General features: G+C 41.2%; 3 protein-coding genes across 4 annotated transcripts; all 3 read right to left on the reverse strand.

Annotated features, from left to right (window-relative positions):
- Positions 1 to 555: 555 nt before the first annotated feature.
- ift52 (intraflagellar transport 52 homolog (Chlamydomonas)) lies at positions 556 to 7,714 on the reverse strand. 2 transcript variants are annotated; one of them, XM_048172994.1, is made up of 14 exons: positions 7,575 to 7,714; positions 7,061 to 7,348; positions 5,260 to 5,347; positions 5,058 to 5,187; positions 4,799 to 4,874; positions 4,616 to 4,687; positions 3,609 to 3,735; positions 3,451 to 3,534; positions 3,125 to 3,193; positions 2,470 to 2,624; positions 2,195 to 2,282; positions 1,757 to 1,865; positions 1,521 to 1,666; positions 556 to 790 (listed from the first exon to the last, which is right to left on the reverse strand). In XM_048172994.1, exons 2-14 carry the CDS (start codon positions 7,177 to 7,179, stop codon positions 746 to 748), a joined length of 1,308 nt encoding a protein of 435 aa, XP_048028951.1. In that variant the 5' UTR covers positions 7,180 to 7,348; positions 7,575 to 7,714; the 3' UTR covers positions 556 to 745. The 2 variants fall into 2 exon arrangements, with proteins under 2 accessions (XP_048028951.1, XP_048028952.1); XM_048172995.1 differs by having other exon boundaries at positions 7,563 to 7,657.
- Positions 7,715 to 8,801: 1,087 nt separating this feature from the next.
- Positions 8,802 to 15,394, reverse strand: srsf6b (serine and arginine rich splicing factor 6b). Its single transcript, XM_048172996.1, has 6 exons — positions 15,172 to 15,394; positions 13,164 to 13,324; positions 10,898 to 11,019; positions 10,087 to 10,289; positions 9,941 to 10,012; positions 8,802 to 9,846 (listed from the first exon to the last, which is right to left on the reverse strand). Exons 1-6 carry the CDS (start codon positions 15,276 to 15,278, stop codon positions 9,399 to 9,401), a joined length of 1,113 nt encoding a protein of 370 aa, XP_048028953.1. The 5' UTR covers positions 15,279 to 15,394; the 3' UTR covers positions 8,802 to 9,398.
- Positions 15,395 to 15,481: 87 nt separating this feature from the next.
- acot8 (acyl-CoA thioesterase 8) lies at positions 15,482 to 24,601 on the reverse strand. Its single transcript, XM_048172997.1, has 6 exons — positions 24,393 to 24,601; positions 23,902 to 24,038; positions 23,599 to 23,824; positions 23,364 to 23,521; positions 21,783 to 21,974; positions 15,482 to 15,966 (listed from the first exon to the last, which is right to left on the reverse strand). The coding sequence occupies exons 1-6, from the start codon at positions 24,524 to 24,526 to the stop codon at positions 15,851 to 15,853; spliced, it is 963 nt and encodes a 320-aa protein (XP_048028954.1). The 5' UTR covers positions 24,527 to 24,601; the 3' UTR covers positions 15,482 to 15,850.

Genomic DNA, 24,601 nt, shown 5'->3' on the forward strand with positions numbered 1-24,601 from the left:
TGAGGGAACATGTGGTCATGTGACAACGAACCATAGCAACGGTTCCTAACCCTGGTCCTGGACGGAGAACTGCACATTATAGAGCCGTTCAAATACAAACAAACACTTCAGTATGTTGTGGACGTTCATTTACAGTTTTGGGGGTCTGAAAATGCAAACTTTTTAATCCGGGTTTCAAAGTGCAAGTTTTTGAAAGCAATACCATTATAATTTCTGTGTAAACTGCAGAAACATGAGTTTGTGAAACATGACGTCATGCGTGTGTGTTCAGTCTACAGGTGTGTAGTGTTTCTTTATGAAGTGACGTCGCCATCTACTGGCCCGGCAGCAGAACACAGCCCTTATAGTGGTTTTCATGAATTTGTGTGAATGGGATCTTTTTGACAATGGTGTCATCTGTATGTGAAAAACACAATTTTCTGTTTGTGACTCCAATGAGTGTCACATGAGAGGCTCCAGGACCAATGAAATAGAGTCAATCTTTTGCAGTGTCAGAATCATTATTGAATACTGGATTTGGACGAAAATGTGTGTGAATACAAATATGTTCCAACATGAGAAAACAAAACTCATATTTATTGAAAAAACTCAAATATTACAAGAAAGCTTGTGAATTCTTTAAACCATAGTTGTGATGAAGCACACCTGACTGTTCTTGAAGCGATGTGCAGTTTGAGTGTTTATACTGTATACACACACACACACACACACACACATCTGATACTCGTCAGCTCCACGGTCTGCTTCAGTACATGTTGAACCGTGCTTCTGTGGTGTCGATATCATGCTCCTTGAGGAAAGAGAAAAAGAAGCCATCTTAAAGTCTCCATAAAATCAAAAGTGACAATTCTTGTTTTTATGTAATATTGCAGCGTTTATTCTAAATGATTTATCATTATTGTGTTAAATTCATGTTCTGCTAATCTTGAATCAGAATATCTTCTCTTCTCTGATGACGAGGGCGGGGCAACCTGTCACTCACATGAGATCCACCAATTGCAAGCCACAACCATCCAATCAATTCCCCTCAGACAAAATCAAGCCCCGCCCTACATTTGTTCTTGTTTGCGAAGCATTTCACTCGTCACAGTGGAGAGAAGAGACTTCTGTTTCATCATGACTTAAAGATAATAATTCACCCAAAAATAAAATGTTGTAATTTAATTACCATCATTTACATTATTTTCTACCTTCTGTCAAACACAAAAAGAGATTGTGGGTAGCATGTTCAAGCTGTGCTTTTTCATAACTCCATAAAGAACCAATGAAACACCATATACAAATATCATGTGTTTAACATTATTTAATCTATATTGATATTCTACAGTCATGAAACTGAATGAAACTGAAGTTCAAAGACTCTCGCCCTCACTAACACTGTGTGGGAAAGTGCAGCGGGACACTTCCTTTTTGTGTTTCACAGACAGAAGAAAATCCTACAGGTTTGAGACATGTGGTGCACGAATGATGATGATAAATCTTGGCCAAATAAAATGCAAATGTTTCCGTGTTCGACTTACTACATTGAGCTTCTTGAACTCCACCACCTGAAAGAAGACGTGCTCCAGAATGTGCTTGGCATCTCGCTTTTCCTTGTCCAGCTTCCCCGTCACTCCTAAGATATCTCCACATTTACGCACATAGAACTCAAGATCATCGTCGGTACCTTCGAGAAGACGACACATCCGTTACGAATCGCCTTGAACAATGACGGCATTACAAATGTGTGCGTTCTGAACCGACGGTAGAAACTCACACTTGTTTGAGAGCTGAGCCAGCCTCACTTTCTCAGAGGAGAAGGTCTCGTCGAGGTCAAAGAGGTCCAGCATGGGTGGAGGAAGGTCCCTAAACGCCGGCTGAAAGACCTGAACACACGACACAGCCTCCGTCAAACACACACCGTCTACACACACACACACAATCATTATAATCAGATTATAATCATGCTGCACTGATTTGATCATTCTGTAAGTAAGCTATGATGTAATTGGCTCCACCCATGTGGCCTCGGTTACATCAGCAGAAACAAAGTTTGAGCCAGAGAAAGTGAAAACAGTGTGAGTGTGTGTGTGTGTGTGTGTGTGTGTGTGTGTGTGTGTGTGTGTGTGTGTGTGTGTGTGTGTGTGTGTGTGTGTGTGTGTGTGTGTGTGTGTGAGTGTGTGAGTGTGTGAGTGTGTGTGTGTGTGAGACTCACGGCCGGCTGCAGAGGAGGCAGAGGTGTTTCAAACTGAGGCGTGATCAGCTGCAGAGCTTCATGTTTTACATTCAGCTGCTTGTAAGAACTGAAAATACAGACATTAATTAGTTATTAATATTTCGACGCATGTCTGATTGGCCGAGAACACAAACTCATGTCACTGTAAGTTCTTTATTCTACCAACTCGTGTTTTTAAAGCACACAGGAACCGCTCGATGACTGACTGTGTGTGTGTCTGAACACAACATGAACGTGAGCTGAAGGCGTCTTACTCCAGCACTGAAGGAAGAGTGTTTGTGTGCAGCTTCAGCAGAGACGTGTCAAAAAGAGATGTGAAATCTCGCGGATTCTCGTCTCCCTCCTGCAGACACACCCTCAGACGCTCCGACAGACTCCCAGTGTCCGGCAGCATGGTGTAGTCTGTGATCTGGGAGAAATCAGAGGAACAACGTCACTCAGTCCTGAACATGAGCTGTGCTGCTGTTAGAATCACATGATCACTGATCAGAAGTGACAGTAAAGACATTTATAATGTAGATTCTATTTCAAATAAATGCTGTTCTTCTGAACTTTCTGTTCATCAGAGAATCCTGAAAAATAAAATGCATGATGTTTCCACAGAAATATGACTGTTTTCAACATTAATAATAATCATAAATGTCAAATCATCATATCAGAATGATTTCTGAAGGATCATGTGACACTGAAGACTGAAGTAATGATGCTGAAAATTTAGTTTACTATATATTCACATAGAAATTTTTTTTAAAGTGGAATAATATTTCACTGTTTTTACTGTATTTTTGATCAGATAAACGCAGCTTTGGTGAGCAGAAGAGACTCTTTTCACAGAATCCCATGACTCTGAACACTACTGTACTGAGAATGAAGATATGAAGGCTGAACCGGGTTAATCATGTGACTCACCTCCGGGTCCTCTGCATCGATCTGGTTGAGAGGAACGCTGTCGGTCGTGAGCCACTGGAACACAACATCCTGCGACACACACATCATATGATAATCGGGTCACACGCTGTGTCATGTGTTACAGCCGTGAACCACATGATTTGAGGTTCATCACTGACACAAACGGTGTAAGACGAGTGACTGGAGAAGGTTAAGGGTCAGGGGTTTGTTCAAAGTGTGAGCAATAGCAAAACACTGCTAATTTAGAGTTTAGCACACATTGAACAAACCCTGAATCTTCACCATCAGTAACAGTGACATTTTGCAAAAGCAACTGAATATCCTACCATGATTTTACTGTTCTCCTCCTTGTCCAGGTACTGGTCACTGAACATGTGACACGAACCCAGAACTGCCAACTTGCCGGCGTTCTTGACACAAACAGAGACGTTAAAGCACAGAATAAGGACAGCTGAACACAGATAATCACACTGACTGGACACACCTTCAGCTGATGGAAGGCCAGAACAGGCCTGTTGAGAGGAAAACACACGGATCCAGTGGACAGGACGGCCACCGCCGGCTTCATCACATTCAGTGTGGCCCCGTAAGGGTATACGAACGTCAGCGCCCTGTTTAATCATCAAATAAAGTCATTACTTGTTCTGATGTGGGACTTTAAAGTGCCCCTGTTATGCTTTTACAGATTGATTGTCTTACACTACATGTTGAGACCCCCTCTAAAATGGGGTTAAACCTTAGTAAATTAAATAAATTAAAACAAAAATATTCTCTATCATGTATAGTGTGTGATTGAGCTGTTTGTGACCGTAAAAGATCTGCAAAGATTCAAAGATAATTAGAGTTTTTGTCTCCTAAAAGAAAGAATCGACTCTGAACTGAAACGAGTCGTCAGTAATTCAGTCTCACTTCCTGCTCGTAGGTGTGTAACTAATTTGCATAATGCCCGCCTCTGCTCTTCATTGGCTGATCAGCGTCTCTTTGCCCCGCCCTCAATCACTGTAGTTGTATCTGAGACTGGAAGAGTTTGGTTCGTGTCGTTCATGTCGAGAAGACGCTGTTTTCTGCTGAGATTGATACGGTAAAACCGACGCCATCGTTACTGTTCGTATCACTGCGAATCAAGAGCTGAGATTCAGATATGATAATGAGCGTTTGGTTTCTGACCAATCACAGCAGAGCAGCTCTCAGAAAGGCGGGGTTTAGAGAGACCGAATCCTTGATGGAAGCGTTTCAGACACTGAGAGAAAAGAGCTGATGCTGCAGTGGATATTATGAGAGAATTAAAGTGTTTTTGATCTCGGATGAATGTGAACCTGTTGTAGGAGACGAGAAACGACATTAGAAACCTTTAAAACAGCAGAAGAGGGCACTTTAACTGTAAAACCACTGTATCTCCGTACGGTTACTCCTCAAACATTGATCATCCACTGACCTGTACGACTGCTGATGTTCACGATAACATAAATAGAAAGTTCAGCTCAAGCTTACTGTGAATTATTCCCCGAATTTTCTTCATCAATCATTCCCGTGACCACTTTACCCGCGGCACGACTGATCTCCCTGAAAGAACGAGATTCAGATCAATTAAATCCTGTAAAGACTGCTTTGCTTCAATATAATCTCCACACAAATTCACACAGAAACATTTTAATCCACATGGGAGACACAAACCTGTTCAGAACACCGTTGGACACGAGAGCTTCTTTGGGATGGAAATATTTGTAATAGACGTTCCTTATTACTGCATCTGCAGATCCAATAGAAGAAAACCAATCCGTTTCAGAACAGTTTAAACTTGAACACATCTCTTCCCAGATTTAAAACTTCTAAATTCAAGTTTTGATTTTTGTGAGGCACAAAACAATTGAATTCATGTGAAAATGTTGTTGTCAGTAATGAGACTATTATATGAAGACCAATCCACACTCACCGCTGTTTATCATAATGCCAAACTCTTCCAGGAGGAAGTTGATGTTAGTGTCATATTTCATTTCTCCTCCTTCTCCGAGCATCACTAGAATCCCTCCACCAGCGTCCAGATACTGCTTCAGGACCTCCAGCTGAAGCACAGCAGACACAGACGATTAGAGCCGAGCGTCTGACGACATCAGAGCATTTCAGCAGATTCTCACCTCAGCGGCGGTGAACTTCTCCCGAGGGCCTGCGGTGATCCATAACTTCACTCCCTGGAGCTTCTCCAAGCTCAGCTCCTCTTTGATGCTGAGGAACATGTACAGTTTAGCATGGAAGCTTGTTTCTGATGTGAAATTTAAAAATAAATAAATAAAGGTAATTGTGCCTTTTTCACCTCTGACTTTTTGTAATTGTAACTTTTTTTTTAGTTTAGATCTCATAACTTTTACTTTTTTCTCGTAATTCTGAGTTTACATCTCGTAATTCTGAGTTTACATCTCGTAATTCTGAGTTAACATCTCGTAATTCTGAGTTTACATCTCGTAATTCTGAGTTACATCTCGTAATTCTGAGTTACATCTCGTAATTCTGAGTTACATCTCGTAATTCTGAGTTAACATCTCGTAATTCTGAGTTTACATCTCGTAATTCTGAGTTTACATCTCGTAATTCTGACTTACATCTCATAATTCTGAGTTAACATCTCATAATTCTGAGTTGCATCTCGTAATTCTGAGTTTACATCTCGTAATTCTGAGTTAACATCTCGTAATTCTCAGTCAACATCTCGTAATTCTCAGTTAACATCTCGTAATTCTCAGTTTACATCTCGTAATTCTCAGTTTACATCTCGTAATTCTCAGTTTACATCTCGTAATTCTGAGTTGCATCTCGTAATTCTGAGTTTACATCTCGTAATTCTGAGTTGCATCTCGTGATTCTGAGTAACATCTCGTAATTCTCAGTTTACATCTCGTAATTCTCAGTTTACATCTCGTAATTCTGAGTTGCATCTCGTAATTCTCAGTTGCATCTCGTAATTCTCAGTTTACATCTCGTAATTCTGATTAACATCTCGTAATTCTGAGTTAACATCTCGTAATTCTGAGTAGCATCACGTAATTCTGAGTTGCATCTCGTAATTCTGAGTAGCATCTCGTAATTCTGAGTTACATCTCGTAATTCTGAGTTACATCTCGTAATTCTGAGTTTACATCTCGTAATTCTGAGTTACATCTCGTAATTCTGAGTTACATTTCGTAATTCTGAGTTACATTTCGTAATTCTGAGTTACATCTCGTAATTCTGAGTTACATCTCGTAATTCTGAGTTTACATCTCGTAATTCTGAGTTACATCTCGTAATTCTGAGTTACATTTCGTAATTCTGAGTTACATCTCGTAATTCTGAGTTACATCTCGTAATTCTGAGTTTACATCTCGTAATTCTGAGTTACATCTCGTAATTCTGAGTTACATCTCGTAATTCTGAGTTACATCTCGTAATTCTGAGTTACATCTCGTAATTCTGAGTTACATCTCGTAATTCTGAGTTTACATCTCGTAATTCTGAGTTACATCTCGTAATTCTGACTTTTTTTCTCAGAATTCTCAGGGTTTATTTTATTTTAAGAAAATAGCGACTTTAAATCTCACAATTCTAACCTTTTCTTGCAATTCTGAGTTTATTTCTTGCAATTCTTTTTTCTCATAATTTATAATTAAATAGTTCATATCTTACAATTCTAACTTCCCGCAATTCTCAGAAAAAGTCAGAATTACATTTTTATTTTATTTTTTTATTCTGTAGCAGAAACAGGCTTATTTTAGATTGGTCTAATCTGAATATGAAAAGTAAGACTGACCACTCCTGGTCAACTGCTGGTCAATCCAGTTCTTAATGAAACTGCCACCAGATCACATTGATTCATAATCATTCATTTCTAGTATTTTATTCGCTGCATGTGTGTGTGTAACTGGTGTTTAGTGATGTAGACGATGAGAATAACAGCAGTTTCACCTCTGGATCCTCCACTGAGCTCTCAGCTTCTTCTGCAGGCTCTTGAACCCGGAGCTGGAGCTGAACAGCTCTCGTTTCGACGCGTTCAGAATGACGATATTCCGCTGCTCTCGGTCCATGCTGACATATGATCACGATATTATATTGATATGATCTCGATATTATATTTGATGGACAGATTTCTGTCTCTTCCTCGCTGTTTTCCTCCTCACAGGCTGATGAGTTTAATGTTTCAACACATTATCTCCTCGGGACGATCCTGACGTTAAACGACAACGACAGCAAGAACTGCAAAACACACATAAACTGTAAATATTTCATAACATAAACTGTAAATATTGTGCATCATCACGTCACTGTTATGAGCGGCTAAGCTAGCAGCTAAAGCTAATCTCTCTCGCGACACGACTGATCAAATCTGCTCAAACACGGCACAGTTATAGCGCTACATCACCGACAAAATATAGATGCTTCTAAACAACGAAAAAGGCATTAAAGTTACCACAGAATTCACCATAATGTAGTGTCCGAGAGCGATGCATTGTGGGTATCTGGACAACACGAGCGTAACCAGGGGCGCTTCCTTCATAGCAACTGTGCGTGCGCGTGCGCGTGTAGAAATAAAACAGGATACTTTATTATTAATTCTTAAAAGTGACTGAGACAGTTATAGATGTCCATTTACACCACTTAAGAGAAGATCAGGCTTTGTTAAATCGAAATTATGCCGTAAAACTTCGGAATTACGACATTTTACATACTAAATCATATTTATGAGTCGAATAATGACATCCTGAGACAAAACTATGACATACTAGCTCATATTTGGATTAAAAGTCGAAATTACCTTTCTGAAGTTTGCGCCACATACAGTAAATATTAAAAATGTAAACAAATAAAGTCCACGAGTGAAGAATTATTAATCAGAAGAAAGTGAGAGGATGACGACACAAAATTAATTAACTGCCTGAAACAGCTCTGATCAATTATCAAAGTTTCAATGTCAAGAAATTATCTTTCTTTTAGTGACATTAACTGACATTCAGGAATAATCAGATATGGACATGAAATATTGACTCGAGTTCAAATTTTATTTTACTTCTAGATTATGAAGATAATCAAATTTCAAAAAACAAAAACACCTCAGATGAAACTGAAGGCAGACATGAACCTGAAATCATAAACTCTGATCCAGAGATGAGAGCAGAAATAATAAACATACTGTAATATACAGATCAAACTCCAGAGCAACACGTGGTCACTGGATTGTTTTGATGTGAGAAGAGACCAAAATGTGTTTATTATCTGCCTAAAATATCTTATATGTTTTGGTAACCATTAGTTTTCAAATATTAACTTTTGTTAATGGATTAGGAACTAAGAATGAGCAAATTAACATGAAACATTAAGAGACAGTAAGACCTTGTGTTCAGCGATGGTCACATGGACACTCAGGTGAGGAGATTCTCCTGTAATAGTCTGAAGGAAGGAGGAGATTCTGATTTAACTCACCAGATCAAATGGTTTATTGGAAGCTTGAGGGTTTATATCTCGCAATAGCAAAAAAAAAAAAAAAAAAAAAAGTCAGAATTGTGAGCTGAAGAATTATTTTGACCCAGATTATTAAAGTAAAATATGTTGAGGTTAAATGGCTGGACGTGTCTGTGTATTTGATGTAATTACACCTCATGTGTGAACAAAAAAAACTCTTATTTTGAGAAAGAAAAAAGCAACACCAATAACCAATTAAATGTTTATTTAACTAAAACACTTGAAAATATCCAAAAATCCATTTAAAAATGAGATCAATCACAGAAATCACACCGCAAGTGATGCATTCAACTTTTTGTAAACAAAAACAAAAATTCAAAGTCATTTCAAGATGAGCAAAAGCACTAACAGAAACAAAAGCTTCCAGGGGAAAAAAAAAAAAAAAAAAAAAAAAAAAAAGAAAAATCATCAGCGAGAGACAGGAATGAGTTACTCTACAGTGAGGACGCTCCGCCGGACACTCAACGATCACATGTGTGGACAGATGCGCATCCTCAAACATGACAAGAGCCTCTTAAAGACGTCTCATACTAAAGCAAGAAGAACAACCAATGACCCGAACAATGCTTACAAGCACAAAATATTACAAATTCTGATTTGACGCCTCACGTGGGGAGAAAAACCCTCTGTATGCAAATGTGTTTTCATGCAATGTTGAAAACGGCACGTGAATCAATACTACACTGGGCGCAGCCTCTCGAGCGTCTGGTGAGTGTTCATAGGCTGTGAATGATCAATTAAACACTGAACTGCATCAGATGTTCCTGCTGTGAGATCCAATCAGAGACTAGTCTTGAGACGCAGACCTGGAGCGGGAACGAGACTTTGATCGAGACGGAGAGCGAGACGCAGAGCGTTTGCCGGGCGACTCCGACTGACGGCGATTCTCTTTCGGGGACGGCGAACGAGAGGCGGACTTGGCCCTCTCTCCGTCTCCGTTCTCCCTCGGCGAGGCGGAGCGGCTTCGGGATTTCTTACTCACAGACTTCTCCTTGGAGCGGCTTCTGGAATCTCTCTCCGACTTCGCTTTGGAGCGGCTCTTGGAGCGACTCTTGGAACGAGATTTGCGCGCATCGGAGCGAGAGCGGGACTTCTGCGTGCGCGAGCGGGACCGAGACTTGGACTTTCTGGAGCGGGACTTTGTCGGGGACTTGGAGTGAGACTTCCTCCCGGACCTGGAGCGGGACTTGCGACCGGACCTGGAGCGGGAGCGGCGCTTGCTGCGGGACCTTGACCTGGAGAAGACGGACAGAAGAGAGTTAGAAAAAGCAATCGGAGTCGCATTTCAGCCGCACAAACAAACAAACAAACAAACGCACGCCATCCTACCGAGATCTGGAGCGGGAATGGCTCCGGGAACTCCTGCGGCTCCTGCTGCGAGAACGGCGTCTGCTACGAGACCTGTGAAAGAGCGTTTGAGTCGAGAGATCTACAGAAACACATGACTGAGACGAAGCTGAAGACGAAGGCCTGACCTGGACCTGCTCCCAGAGTAGGAACGGCGGCGTCTGGGCTTGTCCTCCACCAGACGGATTTTTCTTCCATTAATATCGGTGCCATCCAACTTGTCAATAGCTCTCTTCATATCGGAGTAGGAGCGAAACTCAATCACGCCCTCATTGGTCCGTTCTTTGTGGGCGTCGGCGTAGGTCACCTCTCCGGCCTGACGCATGAAGTCCTGCGGTGAAGAACAACAAGACTTTCCGTTACGGACACAAATCTTTCCAAAGTCACTCGGTGTCAGAATTACTAAAATAAGCCGTCAGCTCAATTAAACTACACATGCTAATAATTAAAAAGAAAACCAGATAATGAAATTAAGATCAAGTGTTCTTAAAGCGAGTACACTTCCATGTTTGACTTCAAGTGCACTTTATATTGTTCTTCAGTAAATCTTAATTCAACATTTTTAATCATTGTTTTTGTCTTTTGTCGTGACTTTAAATAAACACTCATTTTGATGCGTTAAAGCACGTTTCGTAAATATAGTGCGTCATTCAATATCAAAGTTTAAGGGGTCGCATGATGCTTCCTAAAAGTGTTTGTGCGTGTATACGATCTGCAATGTTTCAAAGCTCACGGTCTCCCAGAGGGATTTATTCTAACAGAACACTGATCCAGACCTGCCTAAAACACCTCGATCCCAGTCCAGATATTACTTCCTCAAATGTCTACAAAGTAAAGAGTGAACTAACCCCTTAAATCATTGCCACAGTCCAGTAAAGTCAGTGAATCAGGTAATAAGAACATAGCAACAATCAATTAAAGTCTCAAGTAAGTGCTCACCTTGAGGTCCTGCCAGCTGCAGCGACTGGACAGGTTCTCCACGATCAGACGGTACTCGGTGCGAACCGGAGGCCCATATTTGTCTCTTCCGCTTCGGCTCCTGCTGCTATAACCACTACTGCCTTCAGACAAAAGCCAAAAGACAGCAGACAATCAGCACTGAGTTGGAGCAGACGCACAGGGCGCACACAAGGCAACCTCTTCAGACATCAACTGCATAAAGCGTGATGTTCAGGTGTCTTCCTACCCCACCCCATCAATACACACCCTCAGCACCACACAGTTCTGAAGGGAACGATTACTGTGGGATTATTAAAAACAAACAAAATAAATCTTGACATTTGACCGCACTGGATTTGTTCAATCAGTCCCTCTGAAAGGGCCAAAGGTCGCATTGCTGGTCTTTACCCAACAGCTCAAGAACAGCAATGCTCTGAACATGATACCGCTGCAGCGACACAGGTTTAACAAACGAGTACATGATACCCTCATGAAAACAAACTGGAAAACTAGAAAAAAATTTAATAAATAACCAAGACTACTTACATTAGAAGCTGACGTTACCTGTCTACTGACAGAACAGCGACAGCACAAGACAGATAGCAAGGGAAGCCCATTGCTCTTTTTAATAAAAAAGAAAAAAAATAAACAGAAAAGAAAAAAAAGAAAAGGAAAAACTAGCGGGTAGCTACATAAATTCGTTTAACCTGACCAATATTTCGTTCAACATAAAAACCAATGGGTTTCCTCACCATCACCCTGGTCTATTGGCAAAAGGCAGCTGTCATCATGGCTTCCGGTTAGGTCAGCCAAGGGTCAAAGGGCAAAGGTCACACACACATTGTAAGGTGAAAGCCAAGGCCAAACGGGACAGGCAGTCATCTTAGCCTCAATGGACTCGGACTCAGCCCGCACCGGACTCTTTTAAATTGAAACATCAAGGACTTTTGTTAATGTTGAATTCAGATGTAAACACAAAATCGCATCGTCACACGTCATACTGTTTACATGCCAGTGAGGCGTCAGGATGTGACAGAAAGCAACAAAAACAAAACAACTCATTACGAGGGCTGCCCCTTAACAGCCGACTAAACGTCAGTCCATCGACCTGCTTATTTAGCATCTTTACACGTCCGTTCGCTCTAACGTAGATAAGTGTGCGCTACTATTAGACGCATATCCATGTGTTTGTGTACAGCGCGCTTACTGCAAGACATGGAGGCGCGATCACTTATGCTCATACAGACACATCATTCCAGCGTAAGAGAGTTTACTACTTTGTGTGAACTCACAGGAAACATCGTGCCTTTGTAAAATAAAGAAATCAATCGTGAAGCGCCTTCTGCCATCTGTGAACTGGAGCGCGCCACAAAATAAACCAAACTCAGTGTGCATACTCGCCTCACAGTCATGTGAAATATATCTATAGAAGGCTTGAAATGTCTACTTTTAAACTAACCAATTAAAATCGAAAAGAGAAACTCTCTGCTGATGTAACCCTTCTGAAAGGTGAATTTCTCTGTAGGCGTGTTCACTGAACCGCGGAGATGAGCGTCAGTATCGTCAACATCTCTGCCGCTGACGCAAGTTTATTAATAACTTCATTTTTCAGACACATTCATAATCATTACTTTTGCGACAGCTTTACGAGCGCAGAATAAGCCATTACAGCTATATATAATAAACGCTCGTTATGGTTTAGTATTCTTCTCAGTATACATTTAAATAACTAAATTAATATAAACGAGCGATTAGTCGACCAATGGCTTAAATGAACGACTAGAAATCTCTTTAGTCGGGGGCAGCCCTACTCATTACTAAATCTATTGGCTAGAATAGATTTAGAGCTGGACCAATGAAAAGTGGAAACAGCCCACCACCTGACATGTAAACATCTTTAGTCCCTAACTTTTGAAGATTACTCAAGTTATACTGCATATTCTTCTCATGACCCTTGGCATTTAAAATGGGCCAAAACTACAAAAGCAAAGGCATCTTTTGAGGGAATCCCCATTTTAAAAAGGTCACATTTCAGGACCATCTGCATTAAATAGAACAAAAGAGATCCCAAAGTCCTTCGATCCGGACCACAGGAACTGCAGACTTCAGAGAAATGTAGTTAGTCACTGGATGCAGCGCAATAGCTTTGAAACGACAGTCCTCTGCAAGTTAAAAGAGTGATTATTCACCTCCACTTCTTCCTCGAGCCTGAGGGGAAATGAAGAGAGAACAGGGTTGTGCGGATGATGAATGAGACTGAACTTACTGCGCCCGCCGCCCCCATAACCCCCACCGTATCCATCTCGGTCCCGCCGCGGCCCTCGGGCGTGCTCCACGATCACACGCTCCCCGCACAGGTCTTTACCGTTCAGCTCGTACACCGCGTCATCTGCGTCGCGGGTGTCTTCGAACTCCACGAACCCGTACCTGAAAAATATTATAATCAGAACCGGAGTTAAAGATCTACAGCACTATAAACACAAGAATACGGGCTACTCAAGATCATTCGTACGGTACAAGGAAATTCATCGTCATCATGACAGTAGAACAGGAACAGACAATAAAATACAATATTCAGCAGTCAACATTTGAAGTGGATCGAAAAAAGTTCAAAGTTGTCCTTATGAGGCGTTCCCACCAGACGCGGCTTGCGTGAATAAATCGCGCTATTTGCGCGTAGTTGGACGCTTGAACATTGAGTTTACTCGCTTCACAACAGATGCGAATTCACGTCACGAGAGGGGCTGTGTCTCGTTTCTCCACACTTCCTCTGAATAAACAACTCGTCAGTGGGAAAGTAGTTGTAAAATACAACTAAAAAAAAAAAAAAAAAAAAACTTGCGAATCACACGTTACGCACGTCAAACATCTGAAACGCTCAATTCGCGTCGCATCATTCGCACCACAGGATATCTATTTGCATCTTTGCTTGATTTAACGTGTAAATCACTCGCGCTCAACGCTTCATTCGTGTCTGGTGTGAACACACCCTTAGAAGGTTTTAGGACAACTTTGATGAAAAATTTTAATCCAATTCAAATGATGACTACTGTATATAAAAGACAAGGTAATAAAATATAATATAAAAGAACAAACAATAAAGGATAAACCAAGAAGAATACAAAAACAATTACAAAATATGCACTGTATAAACAAATAAGTGAAAACGCATGAAAAAAAAAAAAAAAAAAAAAAAAAGTCAAAATATGATGCGTTTACTGGCGCAAGGGCGGGGCAACCTGTCACTCACATGGGATCCACCAATAGCAGACACAACAGAAGTCCCTTTCGGAAGTCCAGTGTTGTGCCGAATTTCTGAAGTCGCTACCTGATTGGCTAATCCTATCCCCTCCCCCACACCTAATCCTACCAATACTAGGACAGTTTGGCAGGGGTCAAAATTCTGTTCTGGAAGTAAAAATTCCATTGATTTTCCCTTTATGAGGAAATTATTATTTTAACGGTGTTATAAACGAGGTCGATAAATGATTGTTAACGCTTTCAGTCCGCATGATTTCGACTTCTCTAAATAATCGCGCTTAACTGCAGCATTATTGGTCAAACACTACACCAGGACAAAATTTCTGACATGCACAAAATCTTAGTCAATTTCTTTTTATTAAACGCATTCTATATAACGTTACTCGCGTTAGATGAAGCGTTCTGTTTAATGCAGTTTAAGCTCAATATAAGGCCAAATGACCGCCATATTGGCCAGTTTTAATGCACAGCACATTTTGGCAAACTGTGCACGGGCCATACAATATAATCGAGGAATAGTGCGAGAATCGTGTGGGAATGATGCTACTCCAAAAGTGTCCGAACAGATTTAGGTGCATTTAAACACAAACACTGAAGTGCGCGAGAACTGATGCGCGCGACACACAAACAACGGTTCGCGAATTCAGGTCAGCACCATTACACATGTGTACTCTACATACTAAAGCTCAGCTGATCTCACCCTTAGATAAAGGGTCATTTATTTACAGTGACGATGTTAAAGCGTCGATGTTTCAGTATTGTTAAAGATCTGATCGTATAAAGAAGTGCACGCGCTGTGAACAACAAACGGCCGCCATTTTGAGCACGCGGCGAGAGCGTCAGTCAGACGGATAAACTCATCAAACCTCCACACCGAGCGTTTAAAATGCCACCTGAATCCAAGATCGCAGACATTAAGAGGCATTCAGTGTGCCTAAATGTCTGAAGATGTGAAGTTATCATCATGATGAGGAAGAGTCGAGGCCGCGCGCTCTTCTGCTGCACAAACTCACCCGTTCTTCAGATCGATCTCCAGAAGCTTCCCGTACCCGCTGAAAAACCTCTGGATGTCCTTCTCCCGCACATGATAGCTCAGTCTGCCGACGTACACCCGCGGCATGATTAATGCTCAATAAATAAGAGTCAAACACACGAAACCCCGTAGCTTTAAGCGCTATCGGTCTGCTCGGAATGGCCACCTAGCGGTTATAGCGGCGTCACTTCCGGCGTCTCTACGCGCACGCAGGAACACGCACGAGCAGCAGTAGTCTAGATAATAATAACTGTTTAGATACTGAATGAATCCAAATGTACAACACAACCTCAGTTTGTTTAGTTTATTAATAAATTATAAATAATTCAAGTTCTTGTTTACATTTGAAATGGTCACATTCACATCCTGCAGTATGTCATTGAAGACTTTTGTTTATAATTAAACAGTGAAGATAATCTCATTGTTCATACACTTCATGACAAAACACTGTCTTCAACATTTCTGAACAGAGTTCACCTAAATGGACAATTATTTTAACACAAGAGACAAAAAAATCAAAGTTTATGACTGCTGTTATTTACTGCAGAACAGCTGCAATCTTGACATTGTGTTGTAATATGACAAATAATAAACAACAAAAAGTCTGGCAACTATCATAAGGCATCTCAAGAATTCCAATCTATTTCAAAGTATATCCTCTATAATTTACTCTGAGGAACTGCCTTCACTCGTATGACGCCCTCCTGAGCGCAGGAAGCTGCGAGAACCCCATCCTGTCTCCAGAGACGGCCCTGGACGAACCCTCTGCTGCCTCCTGATGGGAACACAGTGTAGTGCACCAGTGTGGTGTTTATTATCATATATACTCATTAATATAGACATTAATGGTGTTTATTATCATATATACTCATTAATATAGACATTAATGGTGTTTATTATCATATATACTCATTAATATAGACATTAATGGTATTTATTATCATATATATGCGTTAATATAGACATTAAAGGTGTTTATTATCATATATACTCATTAATATAGACATTAATGGTGTTTATTATCATATATACTCATTAATATAGACATTAATGGTGTTTATTATCATATATACTCATTAATATAGACATTAATGGTGTTTATTATCATATATACTCATTAATATAGACATTAATGGTATTTATTATCATATATATGCGTTAATATAGACATTAAAGGTGTTTATTATCATATATACTCATTAATATAGACATTAATGTTTATTATCATATATACTCGTTAATATAGACATTAAAGGTGTTTATTATCATATATACTCATTAATATAGACATTAAAGGTGTTTATTATCATATATACTCGTTAATATGGACATTAAAGGTGTTATTATCATATATACGCGTTAATATAGACATTAAAGGTGTTTATTATCATATATACTCATTAATATAGACATTAATGGTGTTTATCATATATACTCATTAATATAGACATTAATGGTGTTTATTATCATATATACTCATTAATATAGACATTAATGGTATTTATTATCATATATACTCATTAATATAGACATTAAAGGTGTTTATTATCATATATACTCATTAATATAGACATTAATGGTGTTTATTATCATATATACTCGTTAATATAGACATTAAAGGTGTTTATTATCATATATACTCATTAATATAGTTAATATATTATCATATATACGACATTAAAGGTGTTTATTATCATATATACTCATTAATATAGACATTAAAGGTGTTTATTATCATATATACTCGTTAATATAGACATTAATGGTGTTTATTATCATATATACTCATTAATATAGACATTAATGGTATTTATTATCATATATACTCGTTAATATAGACATTAATGGTATTTATTATCATATATACTCGTTAATATGGACATTAAAGGTGTTTATTATCATATATACTCGTTAATATAGACATTAAAGGTGTTTATTATCATATATACTCATTAATATAGACATTAAAGGTGTTTATTATCATATATACTCGTTAATATAGACATTAATGGTGTTTATTATCATATATACTCATTAATATAGACATTAATGGTGTTTATTATCATATATACTCGTTAATATAGACATTAATGGTGTTTATTATCATATATACTCGTTAATATGGACATTAAAGGTGTTTATTATCATATATACTCGTTAATATAGACATTAAAGGTGTTTATTATCATATATACTCATTAATATAGACATTAAAGGTGTTTATTATCATATATACTCGTTAATATAGACATTAATGGTATTTATTATCATATATACTCGTTAATATGGACATTAAAGGTGTTTATTATCATATATACTTAATATAGACATTAAAGTTAATATAGACATTAATGGTGTTTATTATCATATATACTCATTAATATAGACATTAATGGTGTTTATTATCATATATACTCATTAATATAGACATTAATGGTATTTATTATCATATATACTCATTAATATAGACATTAATGGTGTTTATTATCATATATACTCATTAATATAGACATTAATGGTGTTTATTATCATATATACTCATTAATATAGACATTAAAGGTGTTTATTATCATATATACTCATTAATATAGACATTAATGGTATTTATTATCATATATACGCGTTAATATAGACATTAAAGGTGTTTATTATCATATACTCATTAATATAGACATTAAAGGTGTTTATTATCATATATACTCGTTAATATGGACATTAAAGGTGTTTATTATCATATATACTCGTTAATATAGACATTAAAGGTGTTTATTATCATATATACTCGTTAATATAGACATTAATGGTGTTTATTATCATATATACTCGTTAATATAGACATTAAAGTTTATTATCATATATACTCGTTAATATAGACATTAATGGTGTTTATTATCATATATACTCGTTAATATAGACATTAAAGGTGTTTATTATCATATATACTCGTTAATATAGACATTAATGGTATTTATTATCATATATACGCATTAATATAGACATTAATGGTGTTTATTATCATATATACTCGTTAATATAGACATTAATGGTATTTATTATCATATATACGCATTAATATAGACATTAATGGTGTTTATTATCATATATACTCGTTAATATAGACATTAAAGGTGTTTATTATCATATATAGTCATCACTCGCTTTGTTTCCATCCAAAGTTGTGAATTTAACTAATGCACAAAATTGGAAGATCGCATGAAACATTTGCGAAAAAAAACTTTCTATCCCATGTGTGTTACGGATCCCTTGTTTCCCTGGACTCCATATCCCATGATCCTCCTGTTTCGTCACCTGCACTCACTTCCCTCGTCAGTTCCTCATCAACACTCATCACCTGCACCTGGACTCTATTGTTAGCACTCCCTTTATATGACACTCACTCCCTTCACTCCTTGTCCGTTCTGAATGTTGTATAACGTGTATGTTTGGTTCTCCTTGCCTTCTGTGTATTAAATACTACGTGTAATTGTGGAAATCCGTATCTGCCTCTTCTCTACACCAGCATACCTTAACAGAAGAACGGACCGAAAAACGACCGGATTTTCCACGGGAAAAAAAAAATGGAGCCTTTCACCGGGTCCCTGGATTCAGCTCCTCCAACGCCTCTCACTCTGACCGCCAGCGATCGCCTTATCGGGCTCCTGCAGGTAGGTCGTTCGCTGGAGAGGTATGTGGAGGAGTTCGTTGAGCTCGCTTATTTGTCTGACTGGCCTGAAGCAGTTTTGATCTCCCTGTTTTTGGATGGATTGGATGATGACACTATCCGTTTTGATGAACCTGTTTTTCGTTTCTCCTTAAGCGAAACTATCAATTTAATTTTGTGTTTAAATGGTTCCAAATTCTTCGTGGACATGGTTCAGGATAAGTGTTGTCGTCCAGTCCATCCAGAAACATGGTTGGCCGGGCCAGTCAGTCAACCTCCGGCTTCCTCCGCATACCCCTCCAGCAAACTCCCTGCCTGCCCCATGCTGGACCCACATTCCTCTACTGGGCCCAGTAAGCGGAGGAGGAGGAAGAAAGCCGCTCCAGTCTCTCCAAAGCCCGCTCCAGTATCTCCAGAGCCCGCTCCAGTCTCTCCAAAGCCCGCTCCAGTATCTCCAGAGCCCGCTCCAGTGTCTCCAGAGCCCGCTCCAGTGTCTCCAGAGCCCGCTCCAGTGTCTCCAGAGCCCGCTCCAGTATCTCCAGAGCCCGCTCCAGTATCTCCAGAGCCCGCTCCAGTGTCTCCAGAGCCCGCTCCAGTCCCCACAGTGCCAGCTCCAGTGCCTGTGGGGATTTTAATTGTATTTGAGGGGATGAACGAGCCCTCTCCAGTCTTTCCAGAGCCCTCTCCAGTCTCTCCAGAGCCCTCTCCAGTCTCTCCAGAGCCCTCTCCAGTCTCTCCAGAGCCCGCTCCAGTCCCCACAGAGCCAGCTCCAGTGCCTGTGGGGATTTTAATTGTATTTGAGGGATGAACGAGCCCTCTGCTCCAGCCGCCGCCTACGAGCCCTCTGCTCCAGCCGCCGCCTACGAGCCAGCCGCTCCAGCCGCCGCCGAGCCAGCCGCTCCAGCCGCCGCCTACGAGCCCTCTGCTCCAGCCGCCGCCTACGAGCCCTCTGCTCCAGCCGCCGCCTACGAGCCCTCTGCTCCAGCCGCCGCCTACGAGCCCTCTGCTCCAGCCGCCGCCTACGAGCCCTCTGCTCCAGCCGCCGCCTACGAGCCCTCAGCTCCAGCCGCCGCCTACGAGCCCTCAGCTCCAGCCGCCGCCTACGAGCCCTCAGCTCCAGCCGCCGCCTACGAGCCCTCAGCTCCAGCCGCCGCCTACGAGCCCTCAGCTCCAGCCGCCGCCTACGAGCCCTCAGCTCCAGCCGCCGCCTACGAGCCCTCAGCTCCAGCCGCCGCCGAGCCAGCCGCTCCAGCCGCCGCCGAGCCAGCCGCTCCAGCCGCCGCCGAGCCAGCCGCTCCAGCCGCCGCCGAGCCTGCCGCTCCAGCCGCCGCCGAGCCAGCCGCTCCAGCCGCCGCCGAGCCAGCCGCTCCAGCTATGAACTTTGATAAGACTGTTTTCCCTCCCTGCCTCCCTCTCCCGCCTCCCATGTATGTACTCACTGCACCTCCACCTCAAGCCCCCTCGCCCAGATCTCCACCTCGGACCTCTGGGCGATTACCTACACCCTGGCTCCAACCTCCCTCGTCTCCACCGTTGCCCATCAGTCCACCAGCTTCACAAGTCTCCATCCTGCCTCCGCTCACACCTTGGTCCCTCGTCAGCCTGCCTTCCCCTCTGGACTGCACTCCTCCGGCTCCGCTCCGTCCCTCCGTCCCTCGTTTCCAGTTGGCTTCCTCACTCCCCCTGGTGTTCACTCTGTTGTCTGTCGTCTGTGTTCAACTGCGGCCTTCTGGAGCCCCGGCTGCGCTTCGGTCGGCGGAGCCGCTGGTTCCGCCATCTCCCGCCGGTCCTTCACCGCCGCCTGGGCTCGGCGACAATTCGGCTTCGGCTCCTGACCCGCAATGGCCGCCTTCGGCTCCTGACCCGCCATGGCTGCCCACGGCTCCTGACCCGCCATGGCTGCCCACGGCTCCTGACCCGCCATGGCTGCCCACGGCTCCTGACCCGCCATGGCTGCCCACGGCTCCTGACCCGCCATGGCTGCCCACGGCTCCTGACCCGCCATGGCTGCCCACGGCTCCTGACCCGCCATGGCTGCCCACGGCTCCTGACCCGCCATGGCTTTTGAGCCTGCCCTGGAGACCTCCACTCCAGTCTACTCCTCCCCCTGCTTCGGTTTGAGGTCTCCAGGGCGCCCGCCCCCCTCCCGGTTGTTACATCTACGGCGCGAGGACGCGCCTACCGGGAGGGGGAGGTACTGTTACGGATCCCTTGTTTCCCTGGACTCCATATCCCATGATCCTCCTGTTTCGTCACCTGCACTCACTTCCCTCGTCAGTTCCTCATCAACACTCATCACCTGCACCTGGACTCTATTGTTAGCACTCCCTTTATATGACACTCACTCCCTTCACTCCTTGTCCGTTCTGAATGTTGTATAACGTGTATGTTTGGTTCTCCTTGCCTTCTGTGTATTAAATACTACGTGTAATTGTGGAAATCCGTATCTGCCTCTTCTCTACACCAGCATACCTTAACAATGTGCTCAAGAGAACAAAATCGTCATTTCATGCCACAAAATATCAGTAATAAAAATGGAAGTGGCTCTTTTCTCCTCCATCATAAATGAGTTGGTCTCAGAGCGTCAGACGAAACTCAATAAACTCTGTCATGTGATCTTGCGTTCGGATGCTGGTGTTTGAGAGACGCTTCTGGAGGGAATTAAACCAAATCATTCTGATGACAGACTTTGGCTCAGAACCACCAAACCAACATTTGAGATGCTGCGATGTGATTGGTCCGCTGGTTAGTCCAGTTGTCCAATCACAGAGGGTTTTGAGGGATTTATTCGCATCTTCTTATCGGATAAAAAAAATGACTCTCCTCATTAGTTTTTACAGTTTAAGCGCATCTTGTCGTCTCTATCCAGCATGTTTTTGTGCGATATTTCAAAGCTCGGATGGAATCATGTGGTACATTAATGAACCGACCTGACCACGGGCTCTCACACTCGTACAGCATCCACTCATCCGCTCTGAACGTGCTGTGAAACCACATGGCGTGATCCAGCGAGGCCGAGAACTGTGCCCTGTGATTCGGGTACGGCAGCAGCGCCGTCCCCAGGAACGCGTAATCCGACACGTACGCCGCCACACAACAGTGCAGCTTCATGTTACCAGCTCCTGAAATACACACAATATTCAGAAATATGGAGTCAGATACAGTCATTATGCAAAACAAACACAACAGCTCTTTTCTTACAGTAATGGCCGTCCATCTGACTGTACATTGATTAATATATGACTATAATAAATTCATTTTTGATCTGAGTTGAATTAAACAACAATATCTGATTGAATGGCATGAATGACTAATGCAGTTCCTACTCCTTCTGACCAATCAATTTCCATAATGTTTTTTATTTATTAACCTTTGAAGTTATTCGGTAAGGAATTTAAAAACTAATTTTACAGAGATTAACCAATATTTTAGAGAAATGCGTAAACAAAACAAATGTATATTCACCATGGAGTTTTCATTTTACTGTATTCCATAATTTTCCAGGGACGCAGTTTAACAGTAGTGAACGTGCACTTCAAATCTTAAGAGAATATTTGAAAAACTCCTTGCAGATAATATAATATTAATGAAAGAAAAGGGCACTTAAGTGTCTTTCATGGCTATGTTTCTTAACACACTTAAGTACACATTTAGAAGTTTTTCTTTAAAGTTAATTTTATGTTGTAATAATCTTTTGTTGTACTTTAAAACACTTATTATAACGTATTGACTAACATACTGAAGAGCTTGATTATAATTTCAACTGTAGTTACATTTTTAATGTTTTACTTTAAATATGCTAAATTGCAGCTTCATCATTACAAATGTGTAATTACAAATAAATGACATACAAGTTTCAATAGAAATGACATTAAAGTAATTTTAGTTTACCATAAATGCTTGTCAGTACATTCAGCAGCACACTTTACCATATTTCCAAGACAATTAAAAATAAGAATGAAATTACATATAAAAATGAACTTGAAGCATGATGTAAGTGGGTCAGAAAAGCACTGGAACTAAATGCATTTAATGCATTACATTTAAACTATTACACATTTTGAATTAATTGTAAATGCAACTAAGTGCCCAAAAACATTACATTCAGTTTCTTCTTTTAAAGAATATTATTTCCATAATAAGTATGCTAAAGTGTATTTCCAGGTTTTTCTTGACTACGGGAATCCCGAATACTGAAAAAATTAGAGGTTCATCGATCTGAAAAGAAAAATAATCTTGCAATTTTAATTTTAACCTCACAAACCCTAACTGTATAGCACATTAATCATAAATACTTGTACACTGCGAGAAATGAATGTGCAAAAACAGCTTGGACCATTTTGTGCCTAATCTACCCCTGAATGGTCTATTCTAGTACCCTTTAAGGGTTCTGTCAGTGACAGGGTGTTGTGTCTGTAAAGCTGCCGTTTTTGCACATTTGCTCTCAGTGCATGACATCATTTTAGTGGTTTTAACTATAAAGATGTGGTGAGACGACAGGCTTATTTTACCTATATGCCCTCTCGCTCGCACCCAGAATAACGTCTTCGGTTCCATGGCAACGCGTCTGTAGAAATCAGGCGGGTTGACTGGCTTGATCTCTATAGGAACTTCATCAGCAAGTATTTTATTCAGGCCCTGTCGTGTGTTATCTGCCAGGTTTGGATCACTGAAAAACAAGGAGAGAGTCATGCGTGGAACAGGCTGTGAGGATTCACTGTGGCAAGCACAGGTTTGGTGTGAGACCTGAGGGTGCGCTGAATGAGCTGCTCGACCGTGAGCAGTGTGTCCGGCGGAGGGACGGTGGGCATGTGGAACTGGTGCTCCAGTGGACTGGGCTGCTGCATGTGGAACGACGCCTGGCAGATCAGGATGGGCTGACCGTGCTGAATGGCTTTCACAGACCGCACACAGAAACTGCGGCCATCCCGAGTCCTCTCCACCTGGTACAGCACTGGCACCTTTGGGTCCCCTGAGCACACAAGTGTTGAGAAATAAAGGGAAAGTTTCCATATAAACCCGTGTGTGGTTAGATACACCTGAGTTTACCTGCTCTCACGAAGTAGCAGTGCAGTGAATGAGCGTAGAGGTGATCACTGACAGAACTGGCCGCAGCTACAAGAGCCTGTCCAACGATCTGACCGCCGAAGAGGCGCTGGGTGCGAGGAACCCAGTGATGTGTCCCTCTGAGAGAAGGCAAAACATGGTATTACCATGGTAAGAGTGGAAGCCCAGCTCACAAAATATATTCTAAGTTAGAAAAACATTATTTCTGAACCTTTAAAACATTAAAACAGTTTTTTAAATGTTTTATAAACGTTTTTTCTTGGTTATAAGAATATCAAGGAAAGATTCCATTTTAGAATTTTGCAAACGTTCTTTAAACGTTTTCTGAACGTTCTGAAACATTTATAAAGCGCATCCAACTGACGAATAAATAATGTTTATTAAAGTCCAGATAACTCTGAATGAACGTTCTGTTAATGTTCCTGGAAGAACGTTTACTAACACACTCAGTGTTTCGAAGAGACATGGCTCACCTGAACAGGTCGGTGTCGAGCTTCTCCAGATTCAGCACACTCGTGACCAGAACACTTCTGAGATCAGCTTCACTCGAATTGGACTCTTTATTTACTTCAATGTCAACTCGAGATTCACTGCCGCGTTCAGCCATATTTACTGTGTCTGTGTGGCGGCGGATCTTCTGAACCGATTCAAAACCCTTTCAACGAGTCATTTGCGTCATCAG

Source organism: Megalobrama amblycephala, linkage group LG21, assembly GCF_018812025.1.
Source record: "Megalobrama amblycephala isolate DHTTF-2021 linkage group LG21, ASM1881202v1, whole genome shotgun sequence".
NCBI classification, from domain to species: Eukaryota; Metazoa; Chordata; class Actinopteri; order Cypriniformes; family Xenocyprididae; genus Megalobrama; species Megalobrama amblycephala.

Coding starts and splice junctions, on each gene's coding strand:
- srsf6b (XM_048172996.1), bottom strand. CDS start 15,278: ATGCCGCGGGTGTACGTCGGCAGACTGAGCTATCATGTGCGGGAGAAG. Junction 10,290..10,897: donor GCAGCTGGCAGGACCTCAAG/GTGAGCACTTAC, acceptor TCTTCACCGCAG/GACTTCATGCGTCAGGCCGG. Junction 10,013..10,086: donor TACTCTGGGAGCAGGTCCAG/GTCAGGCCTTCG, acceptor GCTCTTTCACAG/GTCTCGTAGCAGACGCCGTT.
- acot8 (XM_048172997.1), bottom strand. CDS start 24,526: ATGGCTGAACGCGGCAGTGAATCTCGAGTTGACATTGAAGTAAATAAA. Junction 21,975..23,363: donor GCGAGCGAGAGGGCATATAG/GTAAAATAAGCC, acceptor TGTGTATTTCAG/GAGCTGGTAACATGAAGCTG. Junction 15,967..21,782: donor GTGTGAGAGCCCGTGGTCAG/GTCGGTTCATTA, acceptor TGTTCCCATCAG/GAGGCAGCAGAGGGTTCGTC.
- ift52 (XM_048172994.1), bottom strand. CDS start 7,179: ATGGACCGAGAGCAGCGGAATATCGTCATTCTGAACGCGTCGAAACGA. Junction 5,348..7,060: donor GCTCAGTGGAGGATCCAGAG/GTGAAACTGCTG, acceptor CATGTTCCTCAG/CATCAAAGAGGAGCTGAGCT. Junction 4,688..4,798: donor TCCAACGGTGTTCTGAACAG/GTTTGTGTCTCC, acceptor TCGTTCTTTCAG/GGAGATCAGTCGTGCCGCGG.